Source organism: Cladophialophora carrionii (genome assembly GCF_000365165.1).
Source record: "Cladophialophora carrionii CBS 160.54 unplaced genomic scaffold supercont1.1, whole genome shotgun sequence".
Classification (NCBI taxonomy): domain Eukaryota; kingdom Fungi; phylum Ascomycota; class Eurotiomycetes; order Chaetothyriales; family Herpotrichiellaceae; genus Cladophialophora; species Cladophialophora carrionii.
Window position 1 is genome coordinate 4,544,444 of NW_008481816.1, and position 12,112 is coordinate 4,556,555.

Consider the following 12,112-nt stretch of genomic DNA (forward strand, 5'->3'; position numbering starts at 1 on the left):
TACTAAACGGACCCTGCGACAGCTAGCTCGAAAAGTGCCGGGCTGCAAGTGACATTTAAGAATTGGCCCCATAATCTCACAGCCCCCGGATGGCGCATCGCTGGACACATCTCACATATTCACCATGATCTGCCGCAAGAAACCCTCTCCTTCCTATGTTGTTTCTTCTTGCCTCCGACGAAACTCTGTCACCAAGTACCTTCGTTTGTAGTGAGGCCCCGACGACGAGCAAGATCTCGGACACTCGTATTCTCTTTCCCCGCACCTGAAACGCTTTCTCTCCAAACGCCTGAGATTCTCAGCTGAACTGAGTTTAAAATCACCTGCGACTCACTTACTTCTCGGCGAAGGACTCTTTCTGCAGACCGCCAACATGGTCAACGCAGGCCGCATCTGCTGCATCGCAGCACCGTTTCTTCTGACCTTGGCCGTGCTGATATGCATGGTCCTGCTCTTCCTCGCCGGCACCTTTGACCGCAACCACACCGTCGACGATTTCTACTTCCTGAAGGTGAGCCGGCCCGTTCCCGCTCCAATGTGCATCGCTAACCCCGTGTCTCTTCTCTAGATCGACTTGACCAACCTGACGCTTGGTCCCTCGACTGTTGTGGCCGGAAATGCCGACAATAGCACCCTCCTCGCCGGTGCCCTCCAAGCCGCAAAGCAGACCCTGGGCATGAAAGACTTCTACACAATCTACCTTCGCAGCTACTGTTCGTGGAACGGCAACGACGTCTACGCAAACTGCACCGACCCGAAAGCATACTTCTGGTTCAACCCGATCAAGATCTGGGGTTTGAACAGCACTGGTGTCCCCGTGGACACGTATCTACCCAAGACCTTCACAGATGGATTGGATGCCTACCACGCGGCCTCAAAGGCCATTTTCTATCTTTATGTGGGCGCGTTGAGTGCCGCTGCCATTACGCTCGTTGTCGGCATCTCGGCCGCATTCTCACGATGGGGCTCCTTCTTCACCACGTTCTGCGCCTCGGCAATGTCGATTCTCATCATTGCCGCCTCGGCAACCGCCTCGGCAGTCTACATCGTCCTCAAGACCGCCCTCAACGAGTCCCTCAAGGACGATTATGGCATTAGTTCCACTCTCGGCAGTCGTGTCCTCGAACTGACCTGGATTGGCACGGCGTTCGCCGTCGGAGCAGGCTTCTTCTGGACCCTGAGTGTCTGCTGTTGCAGTGGCAGGAGTCCTTACAACCCTGGCAACAAGGAGGCACGGAGAACAAGGGCGGAAAAGACCCCGTATACGTATGAAAGAGTGGGCAGTCCATACATGGGACCCAGTGACCACCAGAGTATGCCACTGAACACGCTGCCACCTCAAGGCTATGCGCCGCAAAGACCCGCGCACATGGGAAGTGCCTATGAGCCTTTCAGACCGCAAGGTGTCTAGACGGTCACGCATAAGTTTAGGGGGCCCGGAAGGCGGAAGGGTGTCAGCTGAGAAGCCACCCTGGGGAAGGGGGAATGAAGTTACGAATTACTTGGAGTGAGAACCGCGCCGCCGTCCACAGCATCCAGCCGGAAGCGAGGCCGTCAGAGAGCGAAGCATTGGGAGCTGAGCACCGAAGATTCGTTCCGGACAAAGACAAACTGCGAGTTGTGTCCCAAAACGGCACGGCGAAGACTTGCTTCGGAGTCTTGATTTCAGCTGCCAAGCAGTGCCTGACGGGACTAGACTTATGCGAAGACCGCTAACGGGGTATTCACGCATGTATTCACCGACGGCGAGTAGGATTGTTCCAAGCGGCTTTGATCCAGCTTGAAGCTCCAAGCCCAAAGCTCCAAGCCGTGGTCGAGCGCGACTTGCCTTGTGCGAGCCCCTCGAGCGGGCTTTACGCGCTACAATGCATGTTTCGACGTCTCGCACAAGCAGGGCCGGTTGCAGGGGCTAAAATCAAAATTTCTTGGCGCGTACGACACGTGGAAGTACGATGGTCCTTTGGTCCTTTGGTACAGTATGTGTACATCAGGTTGGGCACATAGCATGGCGTTTATCTGGGTCGATCGATGGGATACTTGGAATGGTTCTTTACCTACTGGATAACATGACGTCTGACTGCCATTGTTGTTTCGCGACGCGATTGATTGGATGCCTCGCAAAATGACAGACTACCTACGGAGTACAGATTCCGTGCGTCTACCTCTCACGGACGGAGTACGAGTACAGGTAAGTAAACGCATCAGCCCCGATCGCCAAGACGCCGTTGCGCTGCGCTGGGCAGCGCTGGGCGAGGCTGGACAGTGACTCGAGCGCCGCGAGCAACTCACAGTCAATTTGCGTTTCAACCCGTGAACATGAACATGAAACCTGAATCCTAGCATTGAATTTGGATCTTGGTATCTGGAGGCTAGCTATTCCCTCGGCCCTACCTCGCACCGTGCGCCATGGCATTGTTCCGCTTCCTCGTCTCCCACGCCCGTTGTTGCGATCTGCCTCCCAGTCTCTTGTCATTGGGTCGGAGTGGCCTGCGGCGATGGTCGGTCTCATAGTGGGACGGACCCGTCGTTGTTGAGTTTGCATCGCTTCGACCACGACTACGGGTACCGCTCTGAGCGTCGTCGTCATGGGTCGACGTTGCTGTATCCGCGGATGCTGCTGGACGCTGGCGCTGCTCAGGGTTGCCCTTGCCCTTGGCCTTGGCCTTGCTCCTGCCCTTGGCCCTGCCCTGTGATCGAGGAGATTCGGCGCCGTTGGCAGCAGCAGCATCAGTACGGGTCCGTGGAATACCGCGCTTCAAACCGGTCGTGGGCGGTACGGCGTCGGTGTCGGCCTCGGCCTCCTCTTCGTCTGATTTCACGCCGCCGCCGCCGCCGTCGTCGTCGTCAGTATCACCCTCCTCAAAGACGCGACCGTTGGGTTCGACGTAATCCGAGTCGGCCGAGTCGTCTGTCTCTGGCACTTGGAGCGGTGAGTCGGCCGAGGATTCCTTGTCTACATCCACATCTACATCCACATCCACATCCGCATCCAGTTCTTCGGAACTGTCTGCGACGGTCTCGCCGAGGTCTTGCTCGGGGCTTTCGCTTATTTGTCTTTTGCGCTTTTGGCCCCGATGCACCGTGGGAGACGGGGTGCTCTTGTCCTGGGCCCTTCGTAGGGTCTCCCCACCGGCCGGCTTGTTCTTGCCGGCGGTTCTGGCCACGCGTTCGTTGGAGAAGGGGATCAACGCTCTGGCAGTGACGGGCTTTTCTCCGGGCTCCCAGAAGAACTTGACCCGCTCGGCCGAATAGCCATACTGCCACAGCAATTCTGCACCGGCTCGGATGTCGCGTTTTGCAAAGAGCCCGATGCGGATCAGGCCGCTGCAAAAGAAGCTCTTCGCCACCACGTTGATATTCTCTTCCTTTTGAGAATTGTTCATGAACCGCATCTTGTTGCCGTGTTTGGAGGCATCGATTTCCTGCTCCCGGTTGAGGTTGAACAGGTACTCTTGGTTGATCAACTGGTAGATCGTCCCTCTCCGGTCTGCCTCGGATCTGCTGATGATCTCACCGGTGTACTCGCCGATGAAATCGCCCATGGAAATCTCCGCTCGACTGTACAGTCCGTAGCCTTGGACCTGGCTCGGTGCTCTGGTCGTGGGAGCCGGCAAGCCCAATTGGATGCGGTTGTTCCTGCAGCGGCCCGTCCGAATCTCGTCCCGGTATTTGTTTGAGGAGTCGAGGACGTCGACGACGCCGCATTTGCCACAAAGATGAGGATCACATTCACGGTTGTGGATCCAGCACTCACATCGGCTATCTTCAAAGCACACCTTGGCGCCGCCGGCCTTGCAAATGCAACCGCGGAAACGTCGTTTGCAGGATTGGTCGCACCCACAAAACCGTTCACAATGGACCTTGCTCTCGGCACAGGTACACGCAGGGTTGTTGAGACAAGGCCCTGCATGAAAACACGGTCGGAAGGGCGGCCGGTTGACCAGGTCTGCGCTTTTTGCAGTTTCGCTCACCGTCAGTGGCTTTCCCTTCTTTCCCACCGCACCGGAGTCACGTGGATTGGTCCCACCACCGTCAAATGTATTGCTCGAGAGCTCCTCGGGATGAGGCGTGTCGAATATGGCAAAGATCATGTGGTGGAAAACCATCAGGCAGTCCACATCCTTGATGACGCGTGAGATGAGGCATGGGCCGCGCGGGTTGTTGAGGTAGAAGGGCATAAGCTTGTCTACCAAGAGCTTCTGCGATGCCGATAGGAAGGGCTGGAATTTCACATCTGACGCCTTGATGTCGCGTCGGTTGTTTACATCCCAAAAACAGGAAGGGCAGCACAAGTAATCGTCCGCTAGGATGTGCCTGACTTGTTCCTTCGGCGGTCGACAATCCCCATTGACCGTCCCATCACTTTGGCGTCCTAGGATTCCGCGTACATTCAACGACGGCTCCACACAGAACACCCCACACACATGCCTTTTGTCCTCGTCTCGACGGCCCCGATCAGGTAGGGTCACATATCTGCGAATATTGGAGTCCTGCTCACTGTCGTTGATGAAAGATTGTCCTTCATGGGCAGCGATATACCCCTTGGGATCCTCGTACGAGCCATGATCGGGACAGTGATGGCGAAAGCAGATCAGACAGAGGTTTGATTGTTGAGCCGTCGCGTCTTGGTCGTCTGGGTATTGTGGCCGGAGAAGACCACCAACGGCAATGTGCCAGAGGCTGATGTTGGCCACGTTATGAAAGGCTCGTGCCACCAACGCCGCCAGTTGGAGAGTCTGGTCGTCGGGACGAGGCAATGCGTCGAAGGTTTCTTTCCGAAAATGATTGCGTCGAGTCTCCACGTCCGCCAGGTCACACGTGCTGCAGCTTTCCCATTGCTGCCATCTATCCTGCGGCCGAGTCTCGAAAGCAAAGTAGGTGAAGAAGTAGAGAACGTCGGTATTCCGCAGCCCGATCCGGGCCAGTGTCTCTTCCATCCAAGGTTTCCACCGCCACACCAGCTCCTGGCACTTTTGTTGAGCCTTGAGGCTTTCAAAGTCGATGATGTAATGCTTTTCGAAGTCGTCGTACTTCTTGTCCGAGTCCGGGTCGTTCTCGTCCTCGGCGGAATAAGCCCAATGCTTGGCGGTCTTGCGATTTGGCGCGAGGATGCTTGATCCAACCCGGCCGATGGCCTGATACTTTGGCAGCAGAACTGCCCCCGTCGGGAAGGAGCCTACAGGCGCTCGAATGACGGACGTTTTCTTCCCCTGTGACGGTTGTTGTGAAATCTTGCCTCCCGCTGCCGAGCGGCGCTGCTCGGTGATCGCCTTGAAAGGGTCCTGTAACGTTCGGTCGAGTCTAGGCCCAGGGCTGTTTCTCGCATCAATTGTAGCCTGCCGCAAATCGGCTTGGGTGCTCGTTTCGTGCCAGGCGCGGATTTCCTTGTCAAGGTCTTGCATGAAACTTGTGACGGCTTCCAGCGTGAGATCTATCTCAATTGGTTCTCCAAGCCCGGAGGTGTCAACAGACGACACGCTTCTCCGGTCGGTATATTGGTAATCTCCACTGGCGTCAGACTCTGAGTCGAGACACTCGGGCGCCTGTCCTGCGACAGTATTGCCCACTCGGTTCTCTGGACGCGTGAGTGGCGGATGCGGTGCGCGCAGGACAATGTTGTCATCCGCGGCTGGAATCGCATTGGTGGACCCGCCTGTAGCTGAACGCCCAATTCCATCTAGGTGAGTTTCTGTGCTATGATTGGAGGCAGGCACGTGCCTGGGGACCGCCTCCTCTGCTGCTTCGACCCGGTGAGATTCAGAAAGACCAGGGACCTTCGATACAACCAACTTGGATGGCCGCGTTGGCGTCGTCTCGTTTTTGTAAGAGCATGCAATTCCATGTTGTGCGCACAGCGTGCAAACCGGGACAACGCCGTCACACGGGAGATCGCCGCGAGCGCAATTGTCGCAAATGGACGTCTCGATAGCAGGGGTCGCCGGCCTTGGAGTCGCCGGAAAGCTTGATGCCTTTGCGCCGCTGGGTCCCTGTTTTGGGCTGGATTTTACATGTGGAGGTGAGTATTGCTTGAATGCCGCCCAAAAGGATGTGGTGCCTGTAGCGCTCGAAGGCCTTGTCGTAGACTCCGTTGGTGCATTCGTGGCGAACGGTCCATTCATTGACGTTGGTTGCGCTCCTTGAGGCTGTGGGCATTCAGATGGCGTACCGTGGGTGTGCGAGCCCTGAGGCACATACGACTTGGTACCTGGACTTTGCGATGGAAGGGAATCCCTTGGTTGGAGTCTCTGCGCGTGATATTGGGGTAGGGATTGTGGTGGCTTTTCCGGCTGGATTTGAGCTCGGGATGGCTCTGAATGCGGCATCTGGGGCAACGTCGGGTGGGTCTGCGCAAAGGGTCGCGCTGGCTGTGGTGCCTGGGGCTGGGTTTGGGATTGCGCTGGTGGTCGCATCTGAGGTTGCGTGGGAGGTTGAGCCAGAAGCTGAGCTGGAGGTTGAGCCGGAGATTGAGCCTGGGATTGCGCGCGAGGCTGAGGCGTGCGGGAAGCAACGGGTTGTTGCGTCCCACGCGTCGTTGACATAAACGTACTCCAGAATCCCGGAGGTCTTGTTGGAGGCGCAACGGACCTTTCGGGTTGTGCTATGCTTCTATCCGGAAAGGGTCGATCTGAACCTCGAGGTGCGGCGTTACGGTCCCATAGGAAACGATAAGCAGGGATGGCCGACGTTGTCGCCTCTTCTCGATTCAGAGTTGGGGAGGGTGCAGTTGTTGGCGTAGAAGTATATGGATGTCTGGGCGAAAGACTTACCGGTGCAGTCGGCGGAGTCTGCTGGATTCGAGGATGTGGGATTTCTTCGTCGCTGTCGCTATCAAGCTCTATGACCACGGTTGGTTCTCTTTCAGCCTGTCTCGGTCCTGCTGGCAGTTGATCCCTAGCCGCAGACGGTCGGCTGCTGTTGAGGTGATCTCTGTCGGCTGACGGCCGGCTGCTGTTGAGTTGATCTGTATTGGCTGACAGTTGGCTCCCTTTGAGGGCCTCATCCTCATCCTCATCAGAGATGGTGATGGTGATGGGTGCGGATTGCGTTCCCTGGTTGTCGTGGGGAGTAGACTGCCCATGGCGCTGTTGACTCGTTCGGCTCGAGGTCTTGAATTGTGACGAGGTTGGGAGCTGATTGCCAGGACCCATCCTGAACCATGGTTTGTGCTTCTTCTCGTGACGCGCAATTTGAGACGCAATGAAAGTGACGGTGAGGTGAAGGCCAGACGGCCAATCTTGCTTCGCCCGAGGCTCACCATGTGCCGGTTGCGTGAGCTGCCAAGATAGTCCGCGACAATATCAGAGACCTGTTCTTCATCTAGCCATCGGTTTGAATGCCTCGCGTTCAGAACTTCGGGTTGGCTGTGATGTTGAAGTTACAAATCGACGGTACAGTTTCATTGCATGTCCGCTTCACTGTCGCCCGGAATGACCTTACCACCTTCAGACGTCGATTATTTCGAAGAAAAACCCGAATATATCTACGAAGCCCGGTGTAAACAAGACCAGCGACAATGCCAGTGTATTTCATAGCCCGATGCCCAGACGCGCCTTCAGCGATGTCACGTGTTGAACAGATTCACACGTGATTTCTGGTTGAAGTTAGGGCGGATCATTTCACTAGTGAGACATAACACGGCGAAGCAATGACCGACCAGTGGCGTTTTCTCACACCTTTGACGCCTCAGCAACGTCTTCTTCCGCCTACATTCTGTGATTCTCAGACGATCTGTCTGGGCATTTAACTTTTATCGACGCATTTCAATGCCAGCATGTATCATAGAGGTGCGGTGCTTGTACCCAGTCTCTGTGCAACAACTTCTTCTGACCACCGTAGTCGCGAGCCACATGTCTCCCAGTCACTGCCCTTACATCAGTCGTGATTGATGGAGCAGCGTGGTTGTTGGCAGGCCAGGGCGCATATCTGCATATCTACAATGTAGATCGTACTCGCGTGTTGTCAACACGTGTTTTCGAGGCCCAGCCAGTGCTTGGAATCAATGTACTCGTCAGTGAGGCAAGTCCAGGCACGCATCGTCGAATCCACGTCGTGGTTTGGGGCGGCACACTGTTGAAGCTCGGCACCGTCACGCTGGAAGCAGATGTAGCGGACACGTCCAATATCATTCCACGCCTCAGCCTGGCAGAGCAACAAACGTGCTCGGACTGGATCTTGGACGCGGTCTTCGTTGGCAACTTCGTGCTCCTGCTGACCGCACACAATCAACTGGTGGAAGCACCCACTTCCCATGTCGCTGTGGCGGAACCTCCCAAGCACGACGGTTTATTGACTGTCAAGGGCCCGGCGTCGTTTCTCTACTCTGGATGTCTCTCCATTGCTGCACCTGATTTGGTCATCGTCGCGTCTGGTACAGTCTTTGGGGAAATCCTGGTTTGGACATGCAGCAGGAGAGAAGGTGGTCAGCAATGGGTGCCCTCTCTGAAACATGTCTTCCAGGGACATATAGGCTCTGTGTTCGGAGTCTCAATCTCGGAAGTTTTCGACCTAGCAGGAACCCGGGTACGCCTGCTGGCGAGTTGCTCTGACGATCGCACGGTAAGAATCTGGGATATCAGTGATTGTGATCGAGATGTCCACAATGAAGGTTCCTATGGGCTCGATTCAACCCAGACCGGATTCGGGCATGTGATTCAGACCAGTCAGAACCACGTTGCATCGGCATGGGGTCATCTCTCACGCATTTGGGACGTCGACTTCGCACCAGGACGGCCGTACAACACGAGTCTGGGCATCTTACTGTTCTCGCGTGGTGAGGATGGTGCCTGTCAGATGTGGACTGCCGAGTTGGGCACCGGTCCTGGAGGCGAAACTGGCCTGGCCGGCAGCCTCAGACCAGGAGGCAGCGACCGACTTCACTTTGGGAAAAATGCCTGGTCCATGTGCCAGCTCAATGATGAGCACGGTATTGTCGTATATACTGGTGGTGCTGACGGACAAATCATCTCTAGAAGATTCGACACATTGGAAACTGCCAAACTGTGTCCCCTCACGATATCTGTGCCTTTCAAGGACATCACAACATCCCCCTTGCCATTGAAGAACTATTTACTGTTGGATCATCAGGAATGTCTGGCATCTACAGGTCAAGGACATCTCTTCCGGATAACCTCTAAAGACCGGGAGTTGCAATGGCGCCGATTGCACGGAACTCCGCTGAAAGGTGGTCTGACACTCTGCTCAATCAAGGAATGTGGTTTCGTCCTCATTGCATATCAGATGGGCGGGCTTTATGCTTTGTTGAATGGTCGAGATACGTTATCACCTATCCCATGCAACCTCGATCAAGGCATTTCGTGGATGCAAGTTGCCGGCCAACAAGTGGCTAGTTTTCAGGATTCCGTGATTTGCGTCGTGGCTGTCTTGACGAACAAGATGACGGTCATACTTTGGCTCAGCATGAAAGAAGGCTCAATCGGGGCGACCGAGACGGCTCTGAGAATGCCAGATACTTTTAAGATCACGGCATGCCACTATGACCACACGAGCAGGACGTTACTTCTCGGCTCTCGTGCTGGTGCTCTTGCTGTATACTCCGATCTGGGCCCTGAATCTGCGACGACACAAAAGCCATACTGCCTCCGACATGTCCATGGCAGGGAGAGCGTTACTTCCATTTCTGTTCTCCGGCAAGAAGCAGACATTGAGACCGGGATAGGGATGATGCACATACTCACGACCGGTCGTGACGGACATTGCGCGATTCATCGATTGGAGCACCCGTCTCTCGCCACCGGAGCCCAGCCGCAGGTGTTTATGGTTCACCTATCATCGTCTCCACTCGGTCCGAACATCGAAGGAGCTTACTTTGCCGCCTCGGAAGATTGCTCAGCTGCACCTCGGGCTCAACGAAAGGATCTGTTCCTCTACGGCTTCAGGTCCACCGCGTTCGTTGTGTGGAACGAAACTCAGCAGTCCGACATCCTCTCGGTTGAGTGCGGTGGTTCTCACCGAACCTGGGACTTCAGAGATGATTCTGCCTCTGTGTCCGGCAGTGACGCGAAGACTTTTGTCTGGACCAGAGCGGGCAAATTTAATTGGCATACGAGCAATGGGTCCGGCCATCAGACTATCCAGCGAGGAGGCCATGGACGCGAGATAAAGGCTGTGGCACGAAGTCCATTGCCGTACGCTGGGGCTGGCAGGCAACATAAGGACCGAGTGCTTGTGGCCACTGGAGCCGAGGACACCAACATCCAACTTTTCGCCATTGCGAAATTCCCTGCGCCTGCCATCTCACGGGCGCCCGGCCAACTACAGGCAGACAAGTTTCTGTACATTGCAACGCTGAAACGGCACACGACGGGCATTCAACATCTTCAATTCTCGGCCTCAGGACACTATCTCTTCAGCAGCGCTGGATGCGAAGAGTTCTATGTATGGAAACTCAGCTTCGACGTACCATGCATTAGCGTAGGAGCAATACTGTGGGACGCCATGCCCACTGAGGAAGAGGATTCAGATGCACGAATCATGGGGTTCGATTCACGCCTCGAGGACGACGGCGCCGAAGATGAGGAGCACACCCTTGTGCTGGCCTACTCGAACGGGAAGACCAAGATCGTGCGGTACACCGCATCGTCGACACGAAACACAGGCACGTTCGAAACAATGCAAAAACTCAGCTATGGCTCGTTCTGCATCATGCAGGCTCTCTTCCTCCCGCTTCTTGCTGGACCTACCACAAATCAGATGTGTGTCCTGTCTGCAGGCACAAATGGATACATGAACCTGAGTCCTCTCGATTGCTGGGACAGGCTGAATTCTTCGGATGCAAACGCGTGGCCAAAGTCAACATGCCGAATGGAAGTCCACAAATTGCACCAGAGCAGCATACTAGCCATGGACATCATGGCCGTTGGCTCAAAGGGTCATCTCGTTGCCACAGGCGGTGACGATAACGCACTGGCTCTGACACTCATGAGCTCCTCATCTCGACCGTCACTTGATCCTGAAGATAGGAGGCTCGGTAAAAAAGATGCGGACCATCGCTTCCGAACGATCCTCATCCCCAGCGCCCACGCCGCCGCTCTCACCGCGCTGAAGATCGTGTGCCTTACCAGTGGTCCCAAGAGCTGGTCAGCGTGGGTCATCACCGTGGCAAATGACCAACGTGTCAAGGTCTGGAGGGCTGAAATAAATCTTCAGAAAGCGTTTGTCAGCTCCTCCGAACATACCGAGGTTGATGTGTTGTTTGAAGCCGTGCAGGTCGAGCTCGTGGGACAAGCGTGGACAGGTGTCGCCGATGTGAGTGGACTTGAGATGGTGGATGAAAACACTCGGTATGCTACCGGAGCTCAAGGCCACAGCATCCAAGCGTGTGACCGTGCTTGCAGGGTTCTGGTTATCGGCGTGGGGATGGAGGTGGTGGACATTACGGCGGGACGGGACGAGAAGGTCGAGGTACCTTGACGACGCCATCTTCGAGGGTGAAGCCTCCATATTTAATGCCTTCGACGCCGGCACCCGATCTGGTATTGTGATTTTGCGAACCAGTCTGACTCCGCCACCCATGCTTTGCTGGTACTGTCGACACGTCGTCCCAGTTGGGATTGTCTCACGCCGACGGCGCCGGCTGAGCGGATGCGGCGCGATGAACAAACCTTTCTTCATCTGAGTCTCAGATCGCGCCTTCTCGGTGACTTGAACGAAATGGCGCCTACCGCCCACGTTGCTGAGTCCGCCGAGCGCTCGCAGAACGGCCACAGCATCTGTCAGTCTCGACACTGATTCTAGACGGTGCCCTTAGCTGTTCTCGCGAATCTTCACTGGCAGCCCGATCACTGGCAGCCCGATCACTCGATCCGCCAGTCTCGACACTGGGTCTAGACGGCGCTCCTTGCTGTGCTTGCGATTCCCCCGCAGAGTTGCAATACTGCTTCTCGAGCCTCTCAAGCGCTCGATCACGCGCCAGCCATGGTTGTTACTCACGAGGCCGGTAGTATGTGCGAAAAAGGTTGGCAGCGATATCATGTTTCCCTCAAGTGCGCGGCGGCGAACGGGGGCCAGCCAGCAGGCTGACTGACTGAGTGCATCGATATGCTCCCCAATATGAGACAGGAGATTATTAGCTGATCCATAGTAATCTGTGTAC

At 55.7% G+C, this 12,112-nt stretch overlaps 3 protein-coding genes across 3 annotated transcripts; 2 read left to right on the forward strand and 1 right to left on the reverse strand.

Moving 5' to 3' along the window:
- Positions 1 to 373: 373 nt before the first annotated feature.
- G647_01622 (uncharacterized protein) lies at positions 374 to 1,411 on the forward strand (the record flags this gene model as incomplete). Its single annotated transcript, XM_008725021.1, has 2 exons — positions 374 to 511; positions 569 to 1,411. 2 exons carry the CDS (start codon positions 374 to 376, stop codon positions 1,409 to 1,411), a joined length of 981 nt encoding a protein of 326 aa, XP_008723243.1.
- A 976-nt stretch (positions 1,412 to 2,387) lies between these two features.
- G647_01623 (uncharacterized protein) lies at positions 2,388 to 7,148 on the reverse strand (the record flags this gene model as incomplete). Its single annotated transcript, XM_008725022.1, has 1 exon — positions 2,388 to 7,148. One exon carries the CDS (start codon positions 7,146 to 7,148, stop codon positions 2,388 to 2,390), a length of 4,761 nt encoding a protein of 1,586 aa, XP_008723244.1.
- Positions 7,149 to 7,763: 615 nt separating this feature from the next.
- Positions 7,764 to 11,430, forward strand: G647_01624 (uncharacterized protein; the record flags this gene model as incomplete). Its single annotated transcript, XM_008725023.1, has 2 exons — positions 7,764 to 7,784; positions 7,837 to 11,430. The coding sequence occupies 2 exons, from the start codon at positions 7,764 to 7,766 to the stop codon at positions 11,428 to 11,430; spliced, it is 3,615 nt and encodes a 1,204-aa protein (XP_008723245.1).
- Between the last annotated feature and the right edge of the window lie 682 nt (positions 11,431 to 12,112).